The sequence below is a fragment of the Rutidosis leptorrhynchoides genome, chromosome 10 (genome assembly GCF_046630445.1).
Source record: "Rutidosis leptorrhynchoides isolate AG116_Rl617_1_P2 chromosome 10, CSIRO_AGI_Rlap_v1, whole genome shotgun sequence".
NCBI classification, from domain to species: Eukaryota; Viridiplantae; Streptophyta; class Magnoliopsida; order Asterales; family Asteraceae; genus Rutidosis; species Rutidosis leptorrhynchoides.
In genome coordinates, this window is record NC_092342.1 from 316,699,982 (window position 1) to 316,727,634 (window position 27,653).

At 34.7% G+C, this 27,653-nt stretch overlaps 1 protein-coding gene across 2 annotated transcripts; it reads left to right on the forward strand.

The window, feature by feature from the left end:
* Positions 1 to 3,952: 3,952 nt before the first annotated feature.
* LOC139871919 (pleiotropic drug resistance protein 1-like) lies at positions 3,953 to 25,619 on the forward strand. 2 transcript variants are annotated; one of them, XM_071859672.1, is made up of 24 exons: positions 3,953 to 3,993; positions 4,042 to 4,326; positions 4,414 to 4,534; positions 4,899 to 4,987; positions 5,164 to 5,248; positions 5,340 to 5,499; positions 5,591 to 5,667; positions 5,743 to 5,796; positions 6,073 to 6,163; positions 6,270 to 6,571; positions 6,798 to 7,079; positions 7,730 to 8,046; positions 8,240 to 8,400; positions 8,514 to 8,617; positions 21,829 to 21,986; positions 22,049 to 22,268; positions 22,493 to 22,825; positions 22,909 to 23,199; positions 23,284 to 23,367; positions 23,605 to 23,738; positions 24,014 to 24,241; positions 24,348 to 24,519; positions 25,028 to 25,282; positions 25,362 to 25,619. In XM_071859672.1, exons 1-24 carry the CDS (start codon positions 3,953 to 3,955, stop codon positions 25,617 to 25,619), a joined length of 4,302 nt encoding a protein of 1,433 aa, XP_071715773.1. The 2 variants fall into 2 exon arrangements, with proteins under 2 accessions (XP_071715773.1, XP_071715772.1); XM_071859671.1 differs by having other exon boundaries at positions 3,953 to 4,326; positions 21,829 to 21,982; positions 22,105 to 22,268.
* Positions 25,620 to 27,653: the final 2,034 nt, after the last annotated feature.

The window sequence follows — 27,653 nt, forward strand, 5'->3', positions numbered from 1 at the left end:
GAAGAACACTTAGAACTTGAAGATAGAACTTGAGAGAGATCAATTAGATGAAGAAAATTGAAGAATGAAAGTGTTTATAGGTGTTTTTGGTCGTTGGTGTATGGATTAGATATAAAGGATATGTAATTTTGTTTTCATGTAAATAAGTCATGAATGATTACTCATATTTTTGTAATTTTATGAGATATTTCATGCTAGTTGCCAAATGATGGTTTTCACATGTGTTAGGTGACTCACATGGGCTGCTAAGAGCTGATCATTGGAGTGTATATACCAATAGTACATACATCTAAAAGCTGTGTATTGTACGAGTACGAATACGGGTGCATACGAGTAGAATTGTTGATGAAACTGAACGAGGATGTAATTGTAAGCATTTTTGTTAAGTAGAAATATTTTGATAAGTGTCTTGAAGTCTTTCAAAAGTGTATGAATACATATTAAAACACTAAATGTATATACATTTTAACTGAGTCGTTAAGTCATCGTTAGTCGTTACATGTAAATGTTATTTTGAAACCTTTAGGTTAACGATCTTGTTAAATGTTGTTAACCCATTGTTTATTATATCAAATGAGATGTTAAATTGTTATATTATCATGATATTATGATATATAATATATCTTAGTATGATATATATACAGTTAAATGTCGTTACAACGATAATCGTTACATATATGTCTCGTTTCGAAATCATTAAGTTAGTAGTCTTATTTTTACATATGTAGTTCATTGTTAATACACTTAATGATATATTTACTTATCATTTAACATAATTAACCAAGTGTATCAATATCGTTATATATATTGTTTTCGAGTTTCATAATTTAATAGTCTCATTTTTATGTATATAACACATTGTTAAAATACCTAATGAGATACCTACTTATAATAAAATCATGTTAATTATATATATAACCATATATATGTCATCGTATAGTTTTTACAAGTTTTAATGTTCGTGAATCACCGGTCAACTTAGGTGGTAATTGTCTATATGAAACATATTTCAATTAATCAAGTCTTAACAAGTTTGATTGCTTAACACGTTGGAAATATTTAGTCATGTAAATATCAATCTCAATTAATATATATAAGCATGGAAAAGTTCGGGTCACTACACGCGGCGCGCACACCCCTGAATCAACATACCTTTTTATTTTGTAATTTAAAAGAAGGGTATATTGGTCTTTTCATTTGTGGTCGGTTTTGGGAGTCTAAAAGCTGGTTCAAGCTTATCCAAACCTCATTTATCATTTCTTCAACCACCTAATTTAAATCTAGAGAGAGAGTTGAGATTTTAGAGTGAGAGAGCTCACTTTGGTGAAGAAGAAGGCCAAATCTCACCCTAACCCAAGTTTTAAAGTTGTTCCCTACGTCACTAGCTACGTTGTGGTGGTATTGGTAAGTCTTAACTCTATGTTTTGAGTTTTAATTGGTTTATGGCTAGGGTTTTGTTTACTAGAGACTTGTATGACCCATTTGGGGGTTAAATGGGTGAACTTGGGTTATATTGATGTAAGAAAACCCAAATGGCCATAATCTAGGGTTTGGTCATGTAAATTGAGATTCGTAAGTGTTAATTGTGTTGTTAGGCACTAACACACTTGTTAAATGTTGAAAGATTTGTAAATGGGTTAAGTTTGACCAAATTTGTAAGTCTAAATGTTAAAATGGGTCAAATGGGTAATGTTGACCTAGTTTGGGCAAGATGGGTATGAAAATACCCTAAATGTTGTTAGTTGTTGATATTGAACTATAATCACTAGCTTTTAGTGATATATGATGAGTCTTGGCAATTAATGGGCGGTTTTGGTGTAAATGAGTCATTTAATGCAATCGGGTCATTAAATGCTCAAGTGTTAAATGTTGGTGTCTAGTCCAACTAGTTTGTGTATTAAAAGTGTACTTAATGTATTAGGTACCTTGCTTGAAGCATACGGGAGTAATTAATCACCACCGACGTGATAAGGTGAGTGGAACAATTATATGCGTGCATATATAATGTATTTATTTGTGTGGCATGAGTTGTGAAGTGTCGACGTGTTAAGACACCACTTCTCACGTGGCGAGTGAAGTGTCGACGTGTTAAGACACCACTCGGGAGTGAAGCATCGACGTGTTAAGATGCCACTCCAAGAGATGTAACGAGTGAAGTGTCGACGTGTTAAGACACCACTCGGGGTGAAGTGTCGACGTGTTAAGACACCACCCGGGGTGAAGTATCGACGTGTTAAGATGCCACCCGTATGGTTAGTATGCGACGTGTTAAGTGCACTAATGGTTGTTATGAACACCGATGGGAAATCCGAGTACCATTCCTTGTACGATTGGTTAACCATGGTTGTGTGTTGTATTGTAGCATATTATATTGTTCGAATTATATGCTATTGTTATGCTAGCTTGTGTGGTCGAAGGTTTAGTATTATACTTGTGTTGGTATGATTATTTATATTGCTAGCATGTATGCGGTAAATGCGTAAGTGATTGCAAGTAAGTATGTTGTATATGTAATCGTATAATTGTTGCACTCACTAAGCATTAGCTTACCCCTCTCGTTGTTTATCTTTTTAGATGCAGGTGCGGAGAAGGAGAAGGGGGTGGTTGGGCACTAGTTACCCCTTGATTGGATGCTTGTTGAAGCTTTTGAAGTCGGCCTAGTGTTTTGGGTAGTTTAGCCCCAAACCATGCTCGAGTGTTGTTTGGATTAAAACTATCATTTTTTAACGGGTCGAGCTTGTATTACATTTGTTTAAGGGCCTTTGTGCCTTATTTGTAAACAGTAAACTTGTGACATTGTTTTAATGGGTTGAATGAGACGTTTCACGTTATGTAACCATTTAATTGGGCGTTAATGGTTTATTTATTTTATAAAAAAAAATTTGTTGTGTTGAATACTGGTTGGGTTGTTTCAAAACCCGACCCGTTGCCCTTTCTAAATGCACAAGAATGGAACTAGCAAAACTGAAAACTAAGCTTATATGGTCTTTGTACGTAATTTATAACCTAGAAAATTTGGCTAGAAAATTTGGTGAAGATGATAACGTGACATCTACTTATAGCCCGTGTGGTTGTCAAATGACCAATATTACTTCGATTGCAAAATTTTGTACAAATGAATCTTTTTTAAGCACAAAACTGAAATTAGAGTTCTTTTTGAACATTTCGAAAAGGGAGTTGATCCGTACACCACCTTGTTTTTGCCATACACCACCAAAATAATTATTTGGACATTTCTACCATTCCTATGAGAAGTTAAGGGTAGTTGGTGGTGAATAAAAGAAAGGGTAAAAATGTCCAAATAATTGTTTTGGTGGTGTATGGCAAAAATAAGGTGGTGTACGGATCACCTCCCTTTTGAAAAGTCATTTAACTTTATTGACAATTGACAATTTTAGTAATTTATGTTACCCCTTTAAAAGCAATTTGTCTAAATATAAATATAGAAACATCTAATCACCTTTTATAGAAATAGGTTAGTTAAATGCGAGTTATCATGTAAGAAAGGATTGTCTTTGCAATTTTTTATATTTTTGAGGATATTTTTGCAAGAATAGAAGTTTGGCTTTGGAAAGTAGTATGACCATTTCTCCCAAAATCATGTATGTTTTTCGGTTCCACAGGGTATTTGTGATTTACTGGTTGAAATACTCCGTACCTATTTATAAAACCCCCTTCACCATTTGTTTCATATTTCCCTCTTAAAATCTTCAAAACCCAAATGACACAACCTTTTTGAACCTAGGGTTTCTAATCAATCAAGAATGAAACCTTTCTATTCTTGTTTCTTGATTGATTCTTGCAACTCTTGGCCATAAAGATTCTGTTTTTAACAGTGGGTGTTATAATAATGCATGGATGTAATGCAATATGTACAAAGCAAGATTTTGTTTCTTGATTGATTCTTGCAAATTTTTTCCATAAAGATTTTAATAAAGTAGGTGTTATAATAATGGATGGAAGTAATATATACAAAGCAAGTAGTAGTATTAGGCTAGGCAGTTTAAGGGCTAACAGTGGACAATTAACAAGAAGTTTAAGATCTTCAAGTAAGTCTATATGGAGAAATTCTGGTATGGATGTTTTTTCAAAATCGTCTCGAGAAGAAAACGATGAAGACGCTCTTAAATGGGCTGCTCTTGAAAAGCTACCAACTTTTGATCGTTTGAAAAAAGGTCTTTTGTTTGGATCAACCGGACCTTCAAATGAAATCGATATCGATAATCTTGGAATCGAAGAACGAAAACAGTTACTTGATCGCCTTGTGAATGCTGCTGATGAAGATAATGAGAAGTTTTTGTTGAGGCTCAGAAATAGAATTGATAGGTGAGTATTAGTACTAATTATAAGAAAACAAATTCTTTGATATTTATATGGATTTTGCTAATAACTAAAGTATTAAACTTTTTTCAGGGTTGGGATTGAATTGCCAACAGTTGAAGTCAGATTTGAACATATGACTGTGGAGACAGATGTTAATACAGGAAGCAGAGTTTTACCTAGTTTTCTCAATTTCTACCTTAGTTTTCTAGAGGTAAATATATATATATACTAGATGGACAAAACCTCAAAAACATGGTTGTAGTTTATGTTTTTTTGAGTGAAAATTCTATTATTAATGTTTTCATACAAAATTTGTAAAACAGATTGTAAACGGGTAAACGGATAATGTTTTTAGGCTACCCGGAGAAGGGGAGGATATTTTACGGCCTATCCGGGTATCCGTTTTTACGACCCGTTTCTACGACCCGTTTCTCTAGCCAACTCAAGATATATGCTTATCTTGAAATTTGTAAAACAGATTCTTGATTGTAACTGGGATTTGTTCTTGTTTTCTGCTTAAGTTTTTGGGACAAAGTTTTGACCAATTATATGACCCTTTTGCTTCTTTCGAATAGGGTCTCTTGAGTTCTATTAAGTTGCTTCGGAATAGGAAAAAACATATAACCATCATTGATGATGTCAGCGGTATCATCAAACCAGGCAGGTGAGAATGAAGAACACGAAAGAAGCACTAGTTTTAAATTTCTTATATCAATGGTTTCAATCTTATGAAACTCAGTTTTGTTTTTTTTTTTTTTTTTTTTTTTTTTTTTTTTTTTTTGGCGAGAAACATAAAATTTAGTGTATTGATTTTTATGTGAATATTAATTAATTTTTCAGGATGACATTACTTTTGGGTCCTCCAAGTTCTGGGAAGACCACATTGTTGTTGGCATTGGCTGGTAGTCTTGCTAAGGAGCTTCAGGTAAATATCTTAACCTTTTTTTATTTAATTTAAGTTTATGAATTTAAATTGTCTGCACTCGTAACATTGAATATTTGATTTATAAATGTAGGTATCTGGAAAGGTTACGTACAATGGGCACGAGTTAGATGAGTTTGTACCCAAAAGAACGTCTGCTTATATAAGTCAAAATGATGTTCACATTGGAGAAATGACCGTTAGAGAAACTTTGGCTTTCTCTGCTCGATTTCAAGGGGTTGGATCACGTTATGGTTCGTTTAATCATCTCATATATTTCTTTAAGAATTTGAATTTCAACACATATCAAAATAATGTTTTAACATGAAAATACATAAATAACAGAGATGTTAGTCGAGTTGGCAAGAAGAGAGAAAAGCGCAAACATTAAGCCAGATCCTGATATTGATATTTACATGAAGGTAAATTGTCATTTTAAATCAAGTCTAAGCATTTCAAGATGTTGATATATTTATGATGAATTTTTTATAATTTAGGCTGCAGCATCAGAAGGTCAAGAAGCTAATGTTGTCACAGATTATACTCTCAAGGTATGCTACCTATATTTTGTTTCAGGAAACTCAAAAACGGGCGGGGCCTATACTAAACTAACACAATCCTAATTCATAGTCTAATGTTATCGAGTAGCTGGGGCGGATGCATGTAGGAGTAACAGGGGTCGGCCGCCCCTGATGACCGAAATGTTTTTTGTTCATTAAAGTAATATGTTAAATTTTGATGCCCCCCCCCCCCCCTCTTAATTTATTTCAATTTTTAACGTTTCACACGTGTCGAAAAAAATCTCTGGATCCGCCACTGTCGAGCAGATACTAGGATTGGATGTGTGTGCAGACACCATGGTTGGGGATCGAATGAAAAGAGGTATATCTGGTGGGCAAAGAAAGCGTGTTACAACAGGTAATCATTAAAAAATTTCCGGATCCACCATTGTTTTTTTTTTTTTTTTTCTGTAGGAGAAATGATAGCTTTTCTTTTTCTTTTTTCTTTTTTTTTTTTTCTATAGGCGAAATGATAGTTGGACCATCAAGGGTTCTACTTATGGACGAGATATCTACCGGTTTGGATAGTTCAACAACTTATCAAATAGTGAATTCGCTAAAACATTATGTCCATATTCTTGATGGAACAGCTGTCATATCTCTTCTCCAGCCTGCACCCGAGACATATGATTTATTCGATGATATTATTCTCCTGAGTGATGGTAAGATTGTGTATCAAGGCCCACGTGAAAGCGTTGTTGAGTTTTTTGAATCTACGGGATTCAAATGCCCAGAGAGGAAAGGCGTAGCTGACTTCTTGCAAGAAGTAAGTCCTAATCGTCTGCTCTCATTTATCTCTTTTCATTATGCACAACAAAAAAAAGAGACAAAAACACGCAATAGAAGATTAAATTATACGAAATGTCACCAAAATGCTTCTTAGGTATTTAGGGAACTCATCAACCTGTGAGTTCGAGTCCCGTCGTGGGCAAAATGAGTGTGTGTTTGCTGTTCCAAAAAAAATTATATGAAATGACGGAATTATGTTTTAGGTGACATCGAAGAAAGATCAGGAACAATACTGGATTAAAAGAGACGAACCTTACAGGTTTGTAACGGCCAAGGATTTTGCTAAGGCGTACGAATCATTTCATGTTGGAAAGAGAATGGCAAACGAACTCGCAATCCCGTATGACAAAAGTAAAAGCCACCCTGCCGCTCTTACAACTGACAAGTACGGTGTAAACAAGAAGGAGCTCTTCAAATCTTGTATGGATAGAGAAATATTGTTGATGAAGAGAAACTCGTTCGTTTACATTTTCAAACTCTTACAAGTAATAATTAATTTACCTCCATTTTTAATGTGATGAGCTGCTGTTTAAATAAGGGGTTAACGATATATCCACCATAGGGGCGAAGTCAGGATTTGACGATAGGATGGGCTTACTCGACAATTAAAAGAGGCAAACAAAATAAACTAAAAAGGGCCAATTTCCTACGTATAACCTATTTTATTTGTTTTATATAAGTACTTTACGAAGCTTTAGTAACTATTAAGTAAAAAAAAAGCAACTATAAAACTTGCAGTATGAAAATTGATATGGTCCATCTAAATGCTTGATAAGTAAACTTATACAATCTATTTTAGTTAATATTACTCCGTATTTAGGTTTGGAAGATAAGTAACTCAAACAATTGGTTTCAATTAATTATTGAGGGAGGCCTACTCAAAATAATTAAATTGATATTTTATTGTAATTGGGCCTATTGGGGGAGGCTGAGCACCCTCTGTCCCCTCTCTGTCTCCGCTACTGTCGGACCACCATGATAGATCCACAAATAATATGCATTACCTGATTGTACTCTACACGTAAATAATTGCCATTGATGGTGGATCTATCATTAATGGTGGTGGTGGATATATCATTCTCTTTAATAAACGCATTATTATGAATTTATGATCAACATTGTGTTTTGTTTTCAGCTAACTATCATGGCAGTTATCTGTATGACTGTGTATTTACGAACTAAGATGCATCGACGTGGGATCGAAGATGGAGGACTATACGTCGGTGCTTTGTTCTTTGGCGTCACGATGATCATGTTCAATGGGACAGCCGAAATTTCAATGACGATCGCAAAGCTTTCGGTGTTCTACAAGCAACGGGATTTCTTCTTTTTTCCTACGTGGGCGTATGCTCTTCCGTCGTGGTTTGTCAAGATTCCTATTTCGTTTATTGAAGCAGCAGTTTGGACTATCCTCACTTACTATGTTATAGGATTTGATCCTAATATCTGGAGGTATCTTTTTTTTCTAAGGCAAGGCCTCAAAGTGTAGCTAGTGGGGACTGAACCTTGAACACCTATGATAACTGGGAGCAGGGGCACCTGCTGGCCGATGCCTTGTTGTCATAACATTACTTACCATATATCTCTTGTTACTTGTTGCAAGCCTTTACAGTTATTAAACTAGTGATTTTTTTTTGTTTTGCAGATTTCTCAAAAATTATCTCATGCTGGTAATTGTTAACCAGATGGCATCAGCATTGTTCCGGTTCATTGGTGCTGCAGGTCGCAACATGATTGTTGCAAATACGTTTGGTTCATTTGCACTTTTGTTACTATTTGCATTAGGTGGATTCGTCTTATCACGAGGTGATAACTTGATTTTGGCATAAATGTATTTGATGTTCTGAATATTTTCGTCTTTTTAATAATGAGAGGTTATGAAATACGAACTAATTAAAGAAAATGTCATCTTTCTAAAGATGATGTGAAAGATTGGTGGATTTGGGGATACTGGTGTTCACCAATGATGTACGCGATGAATGGAATTGTGGTTAACGAATTTCTTGGACACAAGTTTAAAAAGGTTTGTGCTTTATCCATGAATTGTAACTGTAACTGTAATTGTAATTGTATTGTTAATTATGAATATGAATAATGCGGACTTATATCTCGAGTTTGTTTGTTCCATGTCATAGCCTTTCAAGGATACAATGTAGTGACCCGAACTTTTCCATATTTATATATATTAATTGAGATTGATATTTACATGATTAAATATTTCCAACATGTTAAGCAATCAAACTTGTTAAGACTTGATTAATTGAAATATGTTTCATATAGACAATTGACCACCCAAGTTGACCGGTGATTCACGAACGTTAAAACTTGTAAAAACTATATGATGACATATATATGGATATATATATAGTTAACATGATACTATGATAAGTAAATATATCATTAAGTATATTAACAATGAACTACATATGTAAAAACAAGACTACTAACTTAATGATTTTTAAACGAGACATATATGTAACGATTATCGTTGTAAAGACATTTAATGTATATATATCATATTAAGAGATATTCATACATGATAATATCATGATAATATAATAATTTAAAATCTCATTTGATATTATAAACATTGGGTTAACAACATTTAACAAGATCGTTAACCTAAAGGTTTCAAAACAACACTTACATGTAACGACTAACGATGACTTAACGACTCAGTTAAAATGTATATACATGTAGTGTTTTAATATGTATTTATACACTTTTGAAAGACTTCAATACACTTATCAAAATACTTCTACTTAACAAAAATGCTTACAATTACATTCTCGTTCAGTTTCATCAACAATTCTACTCGTATGCACCCGTATTCGTACTCGTACAATACACAACTTTTAGATGTATGTACTATTGGTATATACACTCCAATGATCAGCTCTTAGCAGCCCATGTGAGTCACCTAACACATGTGGGAACCATCATTTGGCAACTAGCATGAAATATCTCATAAGATTACAAAAATATGAGTAATCATTCATGACTTATTTACATGAAAACAAAATTACATATCCTTTATATCTAATCCATACACCAACGACCAAAAACACCTACAAACACTTTCATTCTTCAATTTTATTCATCTAATTGAACTCTCTCAAGTTCTATCTTCAAGTTCTAAGTGTTCTTCATAAATTCCAAAAGTTCTAGTTTCATAAAATCAAGAATACTTTCAAGTTTGCTAGCTCACTTCCAATCTTGTAAGGTGATCATCCAACCTCAAGAAATCTTTGTTTCTTACAGTAGGTTATCATTCTAATACAAGGTAATAATCATATTCAAACTTTGGTTCAATTTCTATAACTATAACAATCTTATTTCAAGTGATGATCTTACTTGAACTTGTTTTCGTGTCATGATTTTGCTTCAAGAACTTTGAGCCATCCAAGGATCCATTGAAGCTAGATCCATTTTTCTCTTTTCCAGTAGGTTCATCCAAGGAACTTAAGGTAGTAATGATGTTCATAACATCATTCGATTCATACATATAAAGCTATCTTATTCGAAGGTTTAAACTTGTAATCACTAGAACATAGTTTAGTTAATTCTAAACTTGTTCGCAAACAAAAGTTAATCCTTCTAACTTGACTTTTAAAATCAACTAAACACATGTTATATATCTATATGATATGCTAACTTAATGATTTAAAACCTGGAAACACGAAAAAACACCGTAAAACCGGATTTACGCCGTCGTAGTAACACCGCGGGCTGTTTTGGGTTAGTTAATTAAAAACTATGATAAACTTTGATTTAAAAGTTGTTATTCTGAGAAAATGATTTTTATTATGAACATTAAACTATATCCAAAAATTATGGTTAAACTCAAAGTGGAAGTATGTTTTCTAAAATGGTCATCTAGACGTCGTTCTTTCGACTGAAATGACTACCTTTACAAAAACGACTTGTAACTTATTTTTTCGACTAGAAACCTATACTTTTTTTGTTTAGATTCATAAAATAGAGTTCAATATGAAACCATAGCAATTTGATTCACTCAAAACGGATTTAAAATGAAGAAGTTATGGGTAAAACAAGATTGGATAATTTTTCTCATTTTAGCTACGTGAAAATTGGTAACAAATCTATTCCAACCATAACTTAATCAACTTGTATTATATATTATGTAATCTTGAGATACCATAGACACGTATACAATGTTTCGACCTATCATGTCGACACATCTATATATATTTCGGAACAACCATAGACACTCTATATGTGAATGTTGGAGTTAGCTATACAGGGTTGAGGTTGATTCCAAAATATATATAGTTTGAGTTGTGATCAATACTGAGATACGTATACACTGGGTCGTGGATTGATTCAAGATAATATTTATCGATTTATTTCTGTACATCTAACTGTGGACAACTAGTTGTAGGTTACTAACGAGGACAGCTGACTTAATAAACTTAAAACATCAAAATATATTAAAAGTGTTGTAAATATATTTTGAACATACTTTGATATATATGTATATATTGTTATAGGTTCGTGAATCAACCAGTGGCCAAGTCTTACTTCCCGACGAAGTAAAAATCTGTGAAAGTGAGTTATAGTCCCACTTTTAAAATCTAATATTTTTGGGATGAGAATACATGCAGGTTTTATAAATGATTTACAAAATAGACACAAGTATGTGAAACTACATTCTATGGTTGAATTATCGAAATCGAATATGCCCCTTTTTATTAAGTCTGGTAATCTAAGAATTAGGGAACAGACACCCTAATTGACGCGAATCCTAAAGATAGATCTATCGGGCCCAACAAGCCCCATCCAAAGTACCGGATGCTTTAGTACTTCGAAATTTATATCATATCCGAAGGGTGTCCCGGAATGATGGGGATATTCTTATATATGCATCTTGTTAATGTCGGTTACCAGGTGTTCACCATATGAATGATTTTTATCTCTATGTATGGGATGTGTATTGAAATATGAAATCTTGTGGTCTATTATTACGATTTGATATATATAGGTTAAACCTATAACTCACCAACATTTTTGTTGACGTTTTAAGCATGTTTATTCTCAGGTGATTATTAAGAGCTTCCGCTGTCGCATACTTAAATAAGGACGAGATTTGGAGTCCATGCTTGTATGATATTGTGTAAAAACTGCATTCAAGAAACTTATTTTGTTGTAACATATTTGTATTGTAAACCATTATGTAATGGTCGTGTGTAAACAGGATATTTTAGATTATCATTATTTGATAATCTACGTAAAGCTTTTTAAACCTTTATTGATGAAATAAAGGTTATGGTTTGTTTTAAAATGAATGCAGTCTTTGAAAAACGTCTCATATAGAGGTCAAAACCTCGCAACGAAATCAATTAATATGGAACGTTTTTAATCAATAAGAACGGGACATTTCAGTTGGTATCCGAGCGTTGGTCTTAGAGAACCAGAAAATTTGCATTAGTGTGTCTTATCGAGTTTGTTAGGGTGCATTAGTGAGTCTGGACTTCGACCGTGTTTTCTTTAAAAATGATTGCTTAACATTTTTGTTGGAAACTATATATTTTTAACATATGAATATTATGTGATATATTAATCTCTTAACGTGTTTGATATTATGTGATAGATGTCTACCTCTAGAACAAGTCCCATTGACTCACCTAATAATAATGAAGAGTCAAATGTAAATTGGAATGATTTGTGGACTGATTCACAAGTTCCCGAAGAGGAACCGGAAGAAGAGTCGGAACCGGAAGAAGAATCGGAACCGGAAGAAGAATCGGAACCGGATGAAGAAATAGAACCGGTGGGGGAAATAATAAAACGGTTAAGTAAAAGAAAATCCTCAACCAACCGACCAAAGTTAATTATGGTCAATGGTGTTTCCGCCAAGGAAGCAAAATATTGGGAGGATTACCAATTCTCCGATGAATCGGATTCCGACGAGAATTCCGATGATGTTATAGAAATTACCCCAACTGAATTTAAAAAGGCAAAAGAAAATAATAAGGGAAAGGGCATAAAAATAGAGAAATCTAATTCCAACCCCGATGAACTTTATATGTATCGTCAACCCCCGAAGTCCTTAAGTTGTAACAATGACCCGGGAACCTCTAAACCACCAGGTTTTTCTAAACCAATGTGGATCACGACGGCTCGTATTAGGGGAACATCATATATCCCTAGAAACTTGGCAAAACGAACCAAAACCGAAGAAGAAGAAACGAGCGAGTCGGAATAAGATAGTTGTATTCGTGTGGTGTAATATATGTAATATAGTGTTCGTATGCTTTATGATATATGTAAAAATTGCTTGTATTAATAAGTATTTTTTTATGAATCTAACTCTTGTCTATTTTACAGTTTAAAAACACAAAATGGATAGACAACCCAATATTTTAAGAGACCTACCCGGAGACATGATTGATGAAATCTTGTCTAGAGTCGGCCAGAATTCCTCGGCACAACTATTTAAGGCGAGATCAGTTTGTAAGACATTCGAAGAACGTTCCAAGAATGTCTTGGTTTATAAGAGACTTTTGTTTGAAAGATGGGGGATATCACATTGGGAAACCCATAAGTTACGATGTGTTTACTTTGACGCATATATTGCGGGGAACCCAAATGCTATTTTACGCAACGGGTTAAGAAATTATTTTGACTCAATATATCCGAATATTGGACTTCGTGATTTAGAAAAAGCGGCTAACATGCAACATAAAGAAGCATGTTATGCTTACGGATTAGTAATGTTCGCTTCTCACCAAAGTGAGAACAAGAACATCGAGCTACAACTATTAAACAAAACGTTTCCACAAGTGACGGAGTCGGTAATTGGGGTAAGAAATGAGGTTTTTAGATTATTACGGGACTGTTGGACATTACGTAACCCTCGTCCCTTTGATGACGTTACAACACGCTGTCTTATCAACGGCCATAACGGTTATGTTGCACAAGACCAAGGATGGGAAGTAGTCCTAGTAAAACCAGAATGCATGACTTGTTTCTGGACGTATGAATTACGTGTCTTTATTGCCTTTGCTGAACGACTTGTGTACTAGCTAGAATTGTCTTCACAACTATCTTGTATCAAAGTTATTGTGTGCTATATTTCATGCTTTATGTAAAATAAGCGGTATTGTAAATTTGTAAAATATTTTGTAAAAGTTTGAACGCGAAATATTATTATAATCAGTTTTTCATATAGAATTGTAGTAGTTGAAATGTATATTAGCTACTAAGTATGAACTTAACGGGTAGGTACTACCCGAATTTAAACTTATAAAACGCTAATATGAAGAAAAAGCTTTTATAAATGAGTTCATATTATGCTACGAAATACTATTAACTACTCTTAATATTCTATATGATTAACTTGTTCCATTTGACTATTTTGAAGGAAATGGCACCGACTACTCGACACACCGTGAATATGAATGAAGAGGAATTCCGTACTTTTCTAGCTTCAAACATAGCCGCAGTACAGGCTGCGCTACATACCAACAATAACCTTGGATCTAGCAGTACAGGAAATCGTGTAGGATGCACCTACAAAGAATTCACTGCCTACAAACCTTTGGAATTTGATGGAACCGAAGGACCGATCGGATTGAAACGGTGGACCGAGAAGGTCGAATCGGTGTTTGCCATAAGTAAGTGTACTGAAGAGGACAAAGTAAAGTACGCTACGCATACCTTCACAGGTTCTGCGTTAACATGGTGGAATACCTATCTAGAGCAAGTGGGACAAAACGATGCGTACGCACTACCGTGGTAAGCATTCAAGCCCTTGATGAGCGAGAAGTACCATCCCAGAACCGAGGTCAATAAGCTCAAGACAGAACTTAGAGGGTTACGAACCCAAGGATTTGATATTACCACGTACGAAAGACGATTCACAGAATTGTGCCTATTGTGTCCGGGAGCATTCGAAGATGAGGAAGAGAAGATCGACGCGTTTGTGAAAGGATTACCGGAAAGAATCCAAGAAGATATAAGTTCACACGAGCCCGCCTCCATACAACAGGCATGTAGAATGGCTCACAAACTAGTGAACCAGATTGAAGAAAGAATTAAAGAACAGACTGCTGAAGAGGCCAATGTGAAGCAAGTCAAAAGAAAGTGGGAGGAAAACGGTGATAAGAATCACCAATACAACAACAACAGCAATTACAACAATAATCGCAACAATTATCCCAACAATCGCAACATCAATCGCAACTACAACAAACGGCCCAACAACAACAACAACAACAACAACAGCAACTACAACAATAATCCCAACAACAATAATAACCGCAACAACAACAACAATCAGAAGCAACTATGCCAAAGGTGTGAAAAGAATCACTCGGGGTTCTGCACCAAATTTTGCAACAAGTGTAAAAGAAATGGTCATAGCGCGGCGAAGTGTGAGGTCTACGGACCAGGGGTTAATAGAACGAAAGGAACAAATGGTGTCGGAACGAGTAATGGTGGAGCAAGTAGTGTCGGAGCAAGTTATGCCAATGTAGTTTGTTATAAATGTGGAAAACCAGGCCACATTATTAGAAATTGCCCGAACCAGGAGAACACGAATGGACAAGGCCGTGGAAGAGTTTTCAATATTAATGCGGTAGAGGCACAGGAAGACCCGGAGCTTGTTACGGGTACGTTTCTTATTGACAATAAATCTGCTTACGTTTTATTTGATTCGGGTGCGGATAGAAGCTATATGAGTAGAGATTTTTGTGCTAAATTAAGTTGTCCATTGACGCCTTTGGATAGTAAATTTTTACTCGAATTAGCAAATGGTAAATTAATTTCAGCAGATAATATATGTCGGAATCGAGAAATTAAACTGGTTAGCGAAACATTTAAGATTGATTTGATACCAGTAGAGTTAGGGAGTTTTGATGTGATAATCGGTATGGACTGGTTGAAAGAAGTGAAAGCGGAGATCGTTTGTTACAAAAATGCAATTCGCATTATACGAGAAAAAGGAAAACCCTTAATGGTGTACGGAGAAAAGGGCAACACGAAGCTACATCTTATTAGTAATTTGAAGGCACAAAAACTAATAAGAAAAGGTTGCTATGCTGTTCTAGCACACGTCGAGAAAGTACAAACTGAAGAAAAGAGCATCAATGATGTTCCCATTGCAAAAGAATTTCCCGATGTATTTCCGAAAGAATTACCGGGATTACCCCCACATCGATCCGTTGAATTTCAAATAGATCTTGTACCAGGAGCTGCACCAATAGCTCGTGCTCCTTACAGACTCGCACCCAGCGAGATGAAAGAACTGCAAAGCCAATTACAAGAACTTTTAGAGCGTGGTTTCATTCGACCAAGCACATCACCGTGGGGAGCTCCTGTTTTGTTTGTCAAGAAGAAAGATGGTACATTCTGGTTGTGTATCGACTACCGAGAGTTGAACAAACTTACCATCAAGAACCGCTACCCACTACCAAGAATCGATGACTTATTTGATCAACTACAAGGCTCGTCTGTTTATTCAAAGATTGACTTACGTTCCGGGTATCATCAAATGCGGGTGAAAGAAGATGATATTCCAAAGACTGCTTTCAGAACACGCTACGGTCATTACGAGTTTATGGTCATGCCGTTTGGTTTAACTAATGCACCAGCTGTGTTCATGGACCTTATGAACCGAGTGTGTGGACCATACCTTGACAAGTTTGTCATTGTTTTCATTGATGACATACTTATTTACTCAAAGAATGACTAAGAACACGGTGAACATTTGAGAAAGGTGTTAGAAGTATTGAGGAAGGAAGAATTGTACGCTAAGTTTTCAAAGTGTGCATTTTGGTTGGAAGAAGTTCAATTCCTCGGTCACATAGTGAACAAAGAAGGTATTAAGGTGGATCCGGCAAAGATAGAAACTGTTGAAAAGTGGGAAACCCCGAAAACTCCGAAACACATACGCCAGTTTTTAGGACTAGCTGGTTACTACAGAAGGTTCATCCAAGACTTTTCCAGAATAGCAAAACCCTTGACTGCATTAACGCATAAAGGGAAGAAATTTGAATGGAATGATGAACAAGAGAAAGCGTTTCAGTTATTGAAGAAAAAGCTAACTACGGCACCTATATTGTCATTGCCTGAAGGGAATGATGATTTTGTGATTTATTGTGACGCATCAAAGCAAGGTCTCGGTTGTGTATTAATGCAACGAACGAAGGTGATTGCTTATGCGTCTAGACAATTGAAGATTCACTAACAAAATTATACGACGCATGACTTGGAATTAGGCGCGGTTGTTTTTGCATTAAAGACTTGGAGGCACTACTTATATGGGGTCAAAAGTATTATATATACCGACCACAAAAGTCTTCAACACATATTTAATCAGAAACAACAGAATATGAGGCAGCGTAGGTGGATTGAATTATTGAATGATTACGATTTTGAGATTCGTTACCACCCGGGGAAGGCAAATGTGGTAGCCGATGCCTTGAGCAGGAAGGATAGAGAACCCATTCGAGTAAAATCTATGAATATAATGATTCATAATAACATTACTACTCAAATAAAGGAGGCGCAACAAGGAGTTTTAAAAGAGGGAAATTTAAAGGATGAAATACCCAAAGGATCGGAGAAGCATATTAATATTCGGGAAGACGGAACCCGGTATAGGGCTGAAAGGATTTGGGTACCAAAATTTGGAGATATGAGAGAAATGGTACTTAGAGAAGCTCATAAAACCAGATACTCAATACATCCTGGAACGGGGAAGATGTACAAGGATCTCAAGAAACATTTTTGGTGGCCGGGTATGAAAGCCGATGTTGCTAAATACGTAGGAGAATGTTTGACGTGTTCTAAGGTCAAAGCTGAGCATCAGAAACCATCAGGTGTACTTCAACAACCCGAAATCCCGGAATGGAAATGGGAAAACATTACCATGGATTTCATCACTAAATTGCCAAGGACTGCAAGTGGTTTTGATACTATTTGGGTAATAGTTGATCGTCTCACCAAATCAGCACACTTCCTACCAATAAGAGAAGATGACAAGATGGAGAAGTTAGCACGACTGTATTTGAAGGAAGTCGTCTCCAGACATGGAATACCAATCTCTATTATCTCTGATAGGGATGGCAGATTTATTTCAAGATTCTGGCAGACATTACAGCAAGCATTAGGAACTCGTCTAGACATGAGTACTGCCTATCATCCACAAACTGATGGGCAGAGCGAAAGGACGATACAAACGCTTGAAGACATGCTACGAGCATGTGTTATTGATTTCGGAAACAGTTGGGATCGACATCTACCGTTAGCAGAATTTTCCTACAACAACAGCTACCATTCAAGCATTGAGATGGCGCCGTTTGAAGCACTTTATGGTAGAAAGTGCAGGTCTCCGATTTGTTGGAGTGAAGTGGGGGATAGACAGATTACGGGTCCAGAGATTATACAAGAAACTACCGAGAAGATCATCCAAATTCAACAACGGTTGAAAACCGCCCAAAGTCGACAAAAGAGCTACGCTGACATTAAAAGAAAAGATATAGAATTTGAAATTGGAGAGATGGTCATGCTTAAAGTTGCACCTTGGAAAGGCGTTGTTCGATTTGGTAAACGAGGGAAATTAAATCCAAGGTATATTGGACCATTCAAGATTATTGATCGTGTCGGACCAGTAGCTTACCGACTTGAGTTACCTCAACAACTCGCGGCTGTACATAACACTTTCCACGTCTCGAATTTGAAGAAATGTTTTGCTAAAGAAGATCTCACTATTCCGTTAGATGAAATCCAAATCAACGAAAAACTTCAATTCATCGAAGAACCCGTCGAAATAATGGATCGTGAGGTTAAAAGACTTAAGCAAAACAAGATACCAATTGTTAAGGTTCGATGGAATGCTCGTAGAGGACCCGAGTTCACCTGGGAGCGTGAAGATCAGATGAAGAAGAAATACCCGCATCTATTTCTAGAAGATTCGTCAACACTTTCAACAGCTTAAAATTTCGGGACGAAATTTATTTAACGGGTAGGTACTGTAGTGACCCGAACTTTTCCATGTTTATATATATTAATTGAGATTGATATTTACATGATTAAATATTTCCAACATGTTAAGCAATCAAACTTGTTAAGACTTGATTAATTGAAATATGTTTCATATAGACAATTGACCACCCAAGTTGACCGGTGATTCACGAACGTTAAAACTTGTAAAAACTATATGATGACATATATATGGATATATATATAGTTAACATGATACTATGATAAGTAAATATATCATTAAGTATATTAACAATGAACTACATATGTAAAAACAAGACTACTAACTTAATGATTTTTAAACGAGACATATATGTAACGATTATCGTTGTAAAGACATTTAATGTATATATATCATATTAAGAGATATTCATACATGATAATATCATGATAATATAATAATTTAAAATCTCATTTGATATTATAAACATTGGGTTAACAACATTTAACAAGATCGTTAACCTAAAGGTTTCAAAACAACACTTACATGTAACGACTAACGATGACTTAACGACTCAGTTAAAATGTATATACATGTAGTGTTTTAATATGTATTTATACACTTTTGAAAGACTTCAATACACTTATCAAAATACTTCTACTTAACAAAAATGCTTACAATTACATTCTCGTTCAGTTTCATCAACAATTCTACTCGTATGCACCCGTATTCGTACTCGTACAATACACAACTTTTAGATGTATGTACTATTGGTATATACACTCCAATGATCAGCTCTTAGCAGCCCATGTGAGTCACCTAACACATGTGGGAACCATCATTTGGCAACTAGCATGAAATATCTCATAAGATTACAAAAATATGAGTAATCATTCATGACTTATTTACATGAAAACAAAATTACATATCCTTTATATCTAATCCATACACCAACGACCAAAAACACCTACAAACACTTTCATTCTTCAATTTTATTCATCTAATTGAACTCTCTCAAGTTCTATCTTCAAGTTCTAAGTGTTCTTCATAAATTCCAAAAGTTCTAGTTTCATAAAATCAAGAATACTTTCAAGTTTGCTAGCTCACTTCCAATCTTGTAAGGTGATCATCCAACCTCAAGAAATCTTTGTTTCTTACAGTAGGTTATCATTCTAATACAAGGTAATAATCATATTCAAACTTTGGTTCAATTTCTATAACTATAACAATCTTATTTCAAGTGATGATCTTACTTGAACTTGTTTTCGTGTCATGATTTTGCTTCAAGAACTTTGAGCCATCCAAGGATCCATTGAAGCTAGATCCATTTTTCTCTTTTCCAGTAGGTTCATCCAAGGAACTTAAGGTAGTAATGATGTTCATAACATCATTCGATTCATACATATAAAGCTATCTTATTCGAAGGTTTAAACTTGTAATCACTAGAACATAGTTTAGTTAATTCTAAACTTGTTCGCAAACAAAAGTTAATCCTTCTAACTTGACTTTTAAAATCAACTAAACACATGTTATATATCTATATGATATGCTAACTTAATGATTTAAAACCTGGAAACACGAAAAAACACCGTAAAACCGGATTTACGCCGTCGTAGTAACACCGCGGGCTGTTTTGGGTTAGTTAATTAAAAACTATGATAAACTTTGATTTAAAAGTTGTTATTCTGAGAAAATGATTTTTATTATGAACATTAAACTATATCCAAAAATTATGGTTAAACTCAAAGTGGAAGTATGTTTTCTAAAATGGTCATCTAGACGTCGTTCTTTCGACTGAAATGACTACCTTTACAAAAACGACTTGTAACTTATTTTTTCGACTAGAAACCTATACTTTTTTTGTTTAGATTCATAAAATAGAGTTCAATATGAAACCATAGCAATTTGATTCACTCAAAACGGATTTAAAATGAAGAAGTTATGGGTAAAACAAGATTGGATAATTTTTCTCATTTTAGCTACGTGAAAATTGGTAACAAATCTATTCCAACCATAACTTAATCAACTTGTATTATATATTATGTAATCTTGAGATACCATAGACACGTATACAATGTTTCGACCTATCATGTCGACACATCTATATATATTTCGGAACAACCATAGACACTCTATATGTGAATGTTGGAGTTAGCTATACAGGGTTGAGGTTGATTCCAAAATATATATAGTTTGAGTTGTGATCAATACTGAGATACGTATACACTGGGTCGTGGATTGATTCAAGATAATATTTATCGATTTATTTCTGTACATCTAACTGTGGACAACTAGTTGTAGGTTACTAACGAGGACAGCTGACTTAATAAACTTAAAACATCAAAATATATTAAAAGTGTTGTAAATATATTTTGAACATACTTTGATATATATGTATATATTGTTATAGGTTCGTGAATCAACCAGTGGCCAAGTCTTACTTCCCGACGAAGTAAAAATCTGTGAAAGTGAGTTATAGTCCCACTTTTAAAATCTAATATTTTTGGGATGAGAATACATGCAGGTTTTATAAATGATTTACAAAATAGACACAAGTATGTGAAACTACATTCTATGGTTGAATTATCGAAATCGAATATGCCCCTTTTTATTAAGTCTGGTAATCTAAGAATTAGGGAACAGACACCCTAATTGACGCGAATCCTAAAGATAGATCTATCGGGCCCAACAAGCCCCATCCAAAGTACCGGATGCTTTAGTACTTCGAAATTTATATCATATCCGAAGGGTGTCCCGGAATGATGGGGATATTCTTATATATGCATCTTGTTAATGTCGGTTACCAGGTGTTCACCATATGAATGATTTTTATCTCTATGTATGGGATGTGTATTGAAATATGAAATCTTGTGGTCTATTATTACGATTTGATATATATAGGTTAAACCTATAACTCACCAACATTTTTGTTGACGTTTTAAGCATGTTTATTCTCAGGTGATTATTAAGAGCTTCCGCTGTCGCATACTTAAATAAGGACGAGATTTGGAGTCCATGCTTGTATGATATTGTGTAAAAACTGCATTCAAGAAACTTATTTTGTTGTAACATATTTGTATTGTAAACCATTATGTAATGGTCGTGTGTAAACAGGATATTTTAGATTATCATTATTTGATAATCTACGTAAAGCTTTTTAAACCTTTATTGATGAAATAAAGGTTATGGTTTGTTTTAAAATGAATGCAGTCTTTGAAAAACGTCTCATATAGAGGTCAAAACCTCGCAACGAAATCAATTAATATGGAACGTTTTTAATCAATAAGAACGGGACATTTCATACAACACTCGGGAAAGTGATTGTTACGTCTCGAGGATTATTTGCAGAAACATATTGGTATTGGATTAGTGTTGCAGCTCTGATTGGTTTTACATTAATCTACAATTTGTTATTTATTGTGTCTCTCCAATATCTCGACCGTAAGTTTTTGCACCTTTTTTCAAATTTCAGAATATATATATAGTCAAAAGTTCAAACGAGAACAGTAAAAAAGGTACAGAACTGCAAGAACTTTTAATGATAACTGGTATGAACTCTATAGCATTTGGGAAAAGTCAAGCACATGCATCAGTACATGACGACGAAGATGAAGTATCATCGACAAAAATGGAAGGAAATGAAAACAAGAAACGAGGAATGGTACTTCCATTTGAACCACACTCGATTACGTTTGATAATATTAAGTACTCCGTTGATATGCCACAGGTAAGTAGTTATAATACACTTGTAACTAACTTTCTACTGATATAAAACCGTTAAAGCGTTTTTTTTTTTAACTCGTGACATGATATATATATATATATATATATATATATATATATATATATATATATATATATATATATATATATATATATATATATATATATATATATATATATATATATATATATATATATATATACATACATATATATATACATATATAGGAAATGAAAGAGCAAGGTGCTAATGAAGACAGATTGGTGTTACTTAAGAATTTAAGTGGAGCATTTCGACCCGGTGTTCTTACTGCGCTGATGGGTGTTAGTGGCGCTGGTAAAACTACTCTGATGGATGTGCTTGCCGGTAGAAAAACAGGTGGATTTATTGAGGGTGACGTTCGGATTTCAGGTTATCCAAAGAAACAGGAAACGTTTGCTCGAATTTCTGGATATTGTGAACAAAACGACATCCATTCGCCTCATGTTACTGTTTATGAATCGTTGATCTACTCTGCTTGGCTACGGTTGCCTACAGATGTTAATGAAACCTCCAGAAAGGTTAATTTACGATCCATCACATGAACATAGATAAAACTCAATTTCTCAATCAAAAAATGTAAGAATTTTTTTTTTTTTAACAGATGTTTGTTGATGAGGTGATGAACCTTGTGGAACTGAACCCGCTTAGAGAAGCGCTAGTCGGGTTGCCAGGTGTCAATGGACTATCGACCGAGCAGCGTAAGAGGTTAACCATAGCCGTCGAGCTGGTGGCTAACCCATCAATAATATTTATGGATGAACCAACATCTGGGTTAGATGCTAGAGCTGCAGCAATTGTGATGAGAACCGTTAGGAACACGGTTGACACAGGAAGAACAGTTGTCTGCACCATTCATCAACCTAGTATTGACATTTTTGAAGCTTTTGATGAGGTACGTACAATGTACATCTGATCCTAAATCGTTTACATCTGTTTATATGACTAACATCTTATTCGATAACGTTTGTGCATGCAGTTGTATTTAATGAAAAGAGGAGGACAAGAGATTTATGTTGGACCTGTTGGTCCCCAATCTTGTGAATTGATCAAGTACTTTGAGGTATGTAATATACAAGTAGATTTGTGCAAGTGAGTGTAGTAGACTGATAAATAAGCCCAACAGTGACATTTTTTATCAAAATCTTTTAAAAACAAATATCAAAATTCGAATTATTACAAGTAAAATAGCGAAACAAAATTTTCTACATAAAGATGGCGATGAGAAAGTTGACATTTTTACAAGATTTAGTATGAAAAAGGCATTATTCTAACACGGCGGGATAATTATGTGAACCAGGATATCGAAGGGGTTAGCAAGATTAAAGACGGATATAACCCTGCAACATGGATGTTAGAAGTTAGTACTTCTTCGCAAGAAATGGCAATGGGAGTTGATTTCACAGAAATATACAAGAATTCAGAACTTTATAAGTGAGTAGCACTAGTTAGACTGTTATTAGAGAAACTAGCTTGCTAATTTTTTGATAAAAATTACCAACGAGCTAGCAGCTCAGTGGTACCCGTTGCCTTAGAATCTGGGACACGCTATGTGTAACCCTTTAGAAATTTAGGCGCATGTTCGAGCCTCACCCGTGGAAAGAATTTTCTTACGGGGTGGGTTATCATACGAAACACGGGGTTTGGGTGCCCCTGCCGATCTGCACGCTTTGGAATTTTTATGATACAAATTGAGTAAATTATTACAGGAGAAACAAAGCACTTATTGGTGAACTAAGTGAACCACGACCCGGTTCAAACGACCTGCATTTTCCAACTCAGTACTCGAGATCCTTCTTTACACAATTTCAGGCTTGTCTATGGAAACAACGATTGTCGTATTGGAGAAACCCTCCTTACACTGCTGTCCGATTTGCGTTTACTACTGGCATTGCAATCCTGTTAGGAACGATTTTCTGGAAACTTGGTGGTAAAAGGTACCAAGTATATATAAAACAAACCAAACATCTTTTTTTACTTTTGTATACTTGGCTCTGATACATATATTTACACATAATATATATAATTTATATTTATATACAGGGAAAGCGTGCAGGATTTGAGTAACGCAATGGGTTCTCTTTATACCTCGGTTATCTTTTTAGGAATCCAAAATGCATCAGCAGTACAACCAGTTGTAGACATTGAGCGAACTGTCTTTTATAGAGAACGTGCTGCAGGAATGTACTCTGCTTTACCGTATGCCTTCGCTCAGGTAATTCATTCATATGCCACTTATATATATATACACACACAGACACACTAGTTTACATCAAAGAGTTTATGGTCTAGCGGTATCAAGGAAACTAATAAACCTTGAAGTTGTGTGAGTTTGAGTCCAGTCATGGACAAAAAGAGTGTGTGTTTGCTATTAAAAAAAAAGTTTACACCCGCGACTTTGCAGAATTAATAATAATAATATTAAAATGATGAAAAATAAGGTTTTATATATAAGCGAGATAATTGAGTTTGTTACAAATCAATGGTTAAAAATCGAATCAGTTGTTGAAATTTTCAATCAGTGGTGTTGATATGAAGAGACAGACAATCATGACATCATCAATTAAATCAATGATTGAAAATCGTAGCTGTGAACTCGTCGAAAAGTTAATTCAATATTTTGATAAAACAAGACACAATTATGACTTCCCTTTTATATAAAAACATAGGAAAAAAAATATATTACTGATCTTGATAAGGTTATCGTATATTTTACTTTGTAGGTGCTGGTGGAAATACCATATGTATTTATACAATATGCGGTATATGGTGTTATAGTGTACGCAATGTTAGGATTTGATTGGACTGTAGCAAAATTCTTTTGGTTCCTTTTCTTCTTTTTCTGCTGCTTGCTCTACATGACATTTTATGGCATGATGACTGTCGCGATTACTCCTAATGCCGATGTTGCTGCCATCATTGCTGCTGCGTTTTATTCAATCTGGAATCTATTCTCGGGGTTTATTATTCCAAGGCCTGTAAGTTATCGATACTCAAAGCTAAAATAGATCAATTTGAATGTTTTCATTAACTAGTTTGTTTATCGTGTGGTTTAAGAAAATTCCAATATGGTGGAGATGGTACTATTGGGGAAACCCAATGGCGTGGACACTTTACGGTTTGATTGTTACACAGCTTGGGGATTACGAGAATGTGCTTACGAATGGGGAGACTGTGAAAGGTTTCTTACGTCGGTATTATGGATTCAAACATGATTTTGTTGGTGCATTGGCTGGTGTTCATGTGGGATTAGTGATATCTTATGCAGTTATATTTGCTTATTGTATTAAATCCTTTAATTTTCAGAAGAGATAAACTAAATCTTGAAAGTTGAATTTGTTGTTTCAAATAAAGTTTTGGTCAGTGTGGTCCTGAAAGAATTAATTTATATGCTTATTGTATTATTGAATTATATATGCAACATCTATTAACTACACTTTTGGCTAATGTTGTTCAGTGATCTAATATAAGTTGTTCCTTATAGTTGAGGTCATTTTTATTTGAATTTGTAATTTATAGTAAGCTAATGTCACTTGATAAGTATATACTGATGTTAATACTCACTCTTTGTACCTAAACAAACAAAGATACAATTTTAAAATTTAGAAATATAATTATTACATTATACTTACCATTTACTTTTTACATATTATTTGTCTTACATACATACATTAAAGGTATAAATGAGCTTTATCACTATAATTTTATCTTCATTTAAGTGGACAATTAATTTGAGATGACTCAAAAAAGAATAACTAAGGTTTGTACATAATAAATCTCAAAGCTAATTGAACTATGCATACATAGTTACTCCCTACTTTATCTCTTACTAATTTCTCCATGTAGGATCGTGTAAACAAAATTATACTATCAAATCTTCAATAACGAGTGCGGAATAACTCGTTATTGGGTTTAGTAATCAAAACACAATTAAAACTTATGATCTTAGTAAAGTAATCTACTTTAGAACGACTAAGAGTGATAAAACCAAGTGCTAGGGTTGCTGGGAATCGGTTAGAACGTTTAGAGGTGTTTAGGATTCGTAACCCTAACAATGAACCCGTAATTCCCATTATATACACACAACATGTGCAACCGTGCGGTTGCACCTTGCAACCGTGCGGTTGCCCAGTCTACCCGTACGATTGCATACCTGCAACCGTACGGTTGCATTCCAACAGTGAAAGTTAAAGCGTTTCAACTTGATCGTAATGAACTCGGGGACTATAATGCACCAACAAACTCTCCCTAGGACCCAGTTCATTATCTTAAATAACAAGAATATACTTTCACCTGCAAAAGACAAATTACCAAGCAATCATCCAAATTCAATAACAGAAAATTAAAACGTTTACGTCACGTTATTACATCTAAATTGAAATAAAATGAAAAATAAAACGTTCAAGTCCACAGTTCACAAGTTCAAATTCAAAAGATAGACATTTAAGCATGAATATCAAATGCATAGCATGTGCGAACAGCCCGATTAAACTTAATGGCCTGCTCCGTATTCGGCAATTCTTGAAAGATTGGATGTCTCCGCAACACCTTGATATCCTCCTCACACAGATTTCTGATCCACCTCGGATCGATAATCCTAATCTGATCCAAGTTTCCACCAGGATTATACAACAAAATAACCGCTTCTTCAGTTCGCCTCATCATAATACCACCATCGAAAACGATCACCAAAATTCTGTGGCATTTTACGAACTGGTGCATACTTCATAGTCCGTGCACGCTTATACTTAACCACTCGAACCCTGTTTCCCGTAGCTTGATCAGTACGATATGAAACTTTTAGAAACTGCGGCTCTAACACAGACCAGCCTAACACAGTTTGTAATATTAAGCATTAAAGCATAAACAATTTTAACCAAAACCAAAATCCAATAGTCCAAGTTACAAACCATAAAGTTGCATGCAAAAATAGTTTACAATCTAGAAACTTATAGAACATCAACAAAAGACCTAGACTATTACATAAACAACGGAAATAAAACATTCAAGCATCATACAAAATTTCAGCCTCCACCTTCTCTTCATCAGTTGGATACACCAGCTCCTCCTCATCAGCAAAGAAATTGTTCAGCAACATTCCATAGGGCAGACCTCTTCCAGCAGCTACTGGTAACCCTACCATGCGATTAGCTATGACATATGCAAAATTTATCGATATTTGACTGATCAAACACATTAGGATTAAAACTTCAGTCACATAAAGCTCCACATCATTTTCCTCTCGAAACATAACATTCCTCTTAATGACCCTCATCATTTGACGATACTGATCTTGAATATTCTCCTCTCTGATGATAATAGGTCCTCTATTTGGAAAATTAAAACCTG

Bases quoted from the DNA above. Each gene is read 5' to 3' on its own strand.
- LOC139871919 (XM_071859672.1), top strand. From the start codon at position 3,953: ATGGATGGAAGTAATATATACAAAGCAAGTAGTAGTATTAG. The intron at 4,988-5,163 runs GTGAGAATGAAG...TTAATTTTTCAG, and splicing joins GGTATCATCAAACCAGGCAG to GATGACATTACTTTTGGGTC. The intron at 24,242-24,347 runs GTACCAAGTATA...ATTTATATACAG, and splicing joins TGGAAACTTGGTGGTAAAAG to GGAAAGCGTGCAGGATTTGA.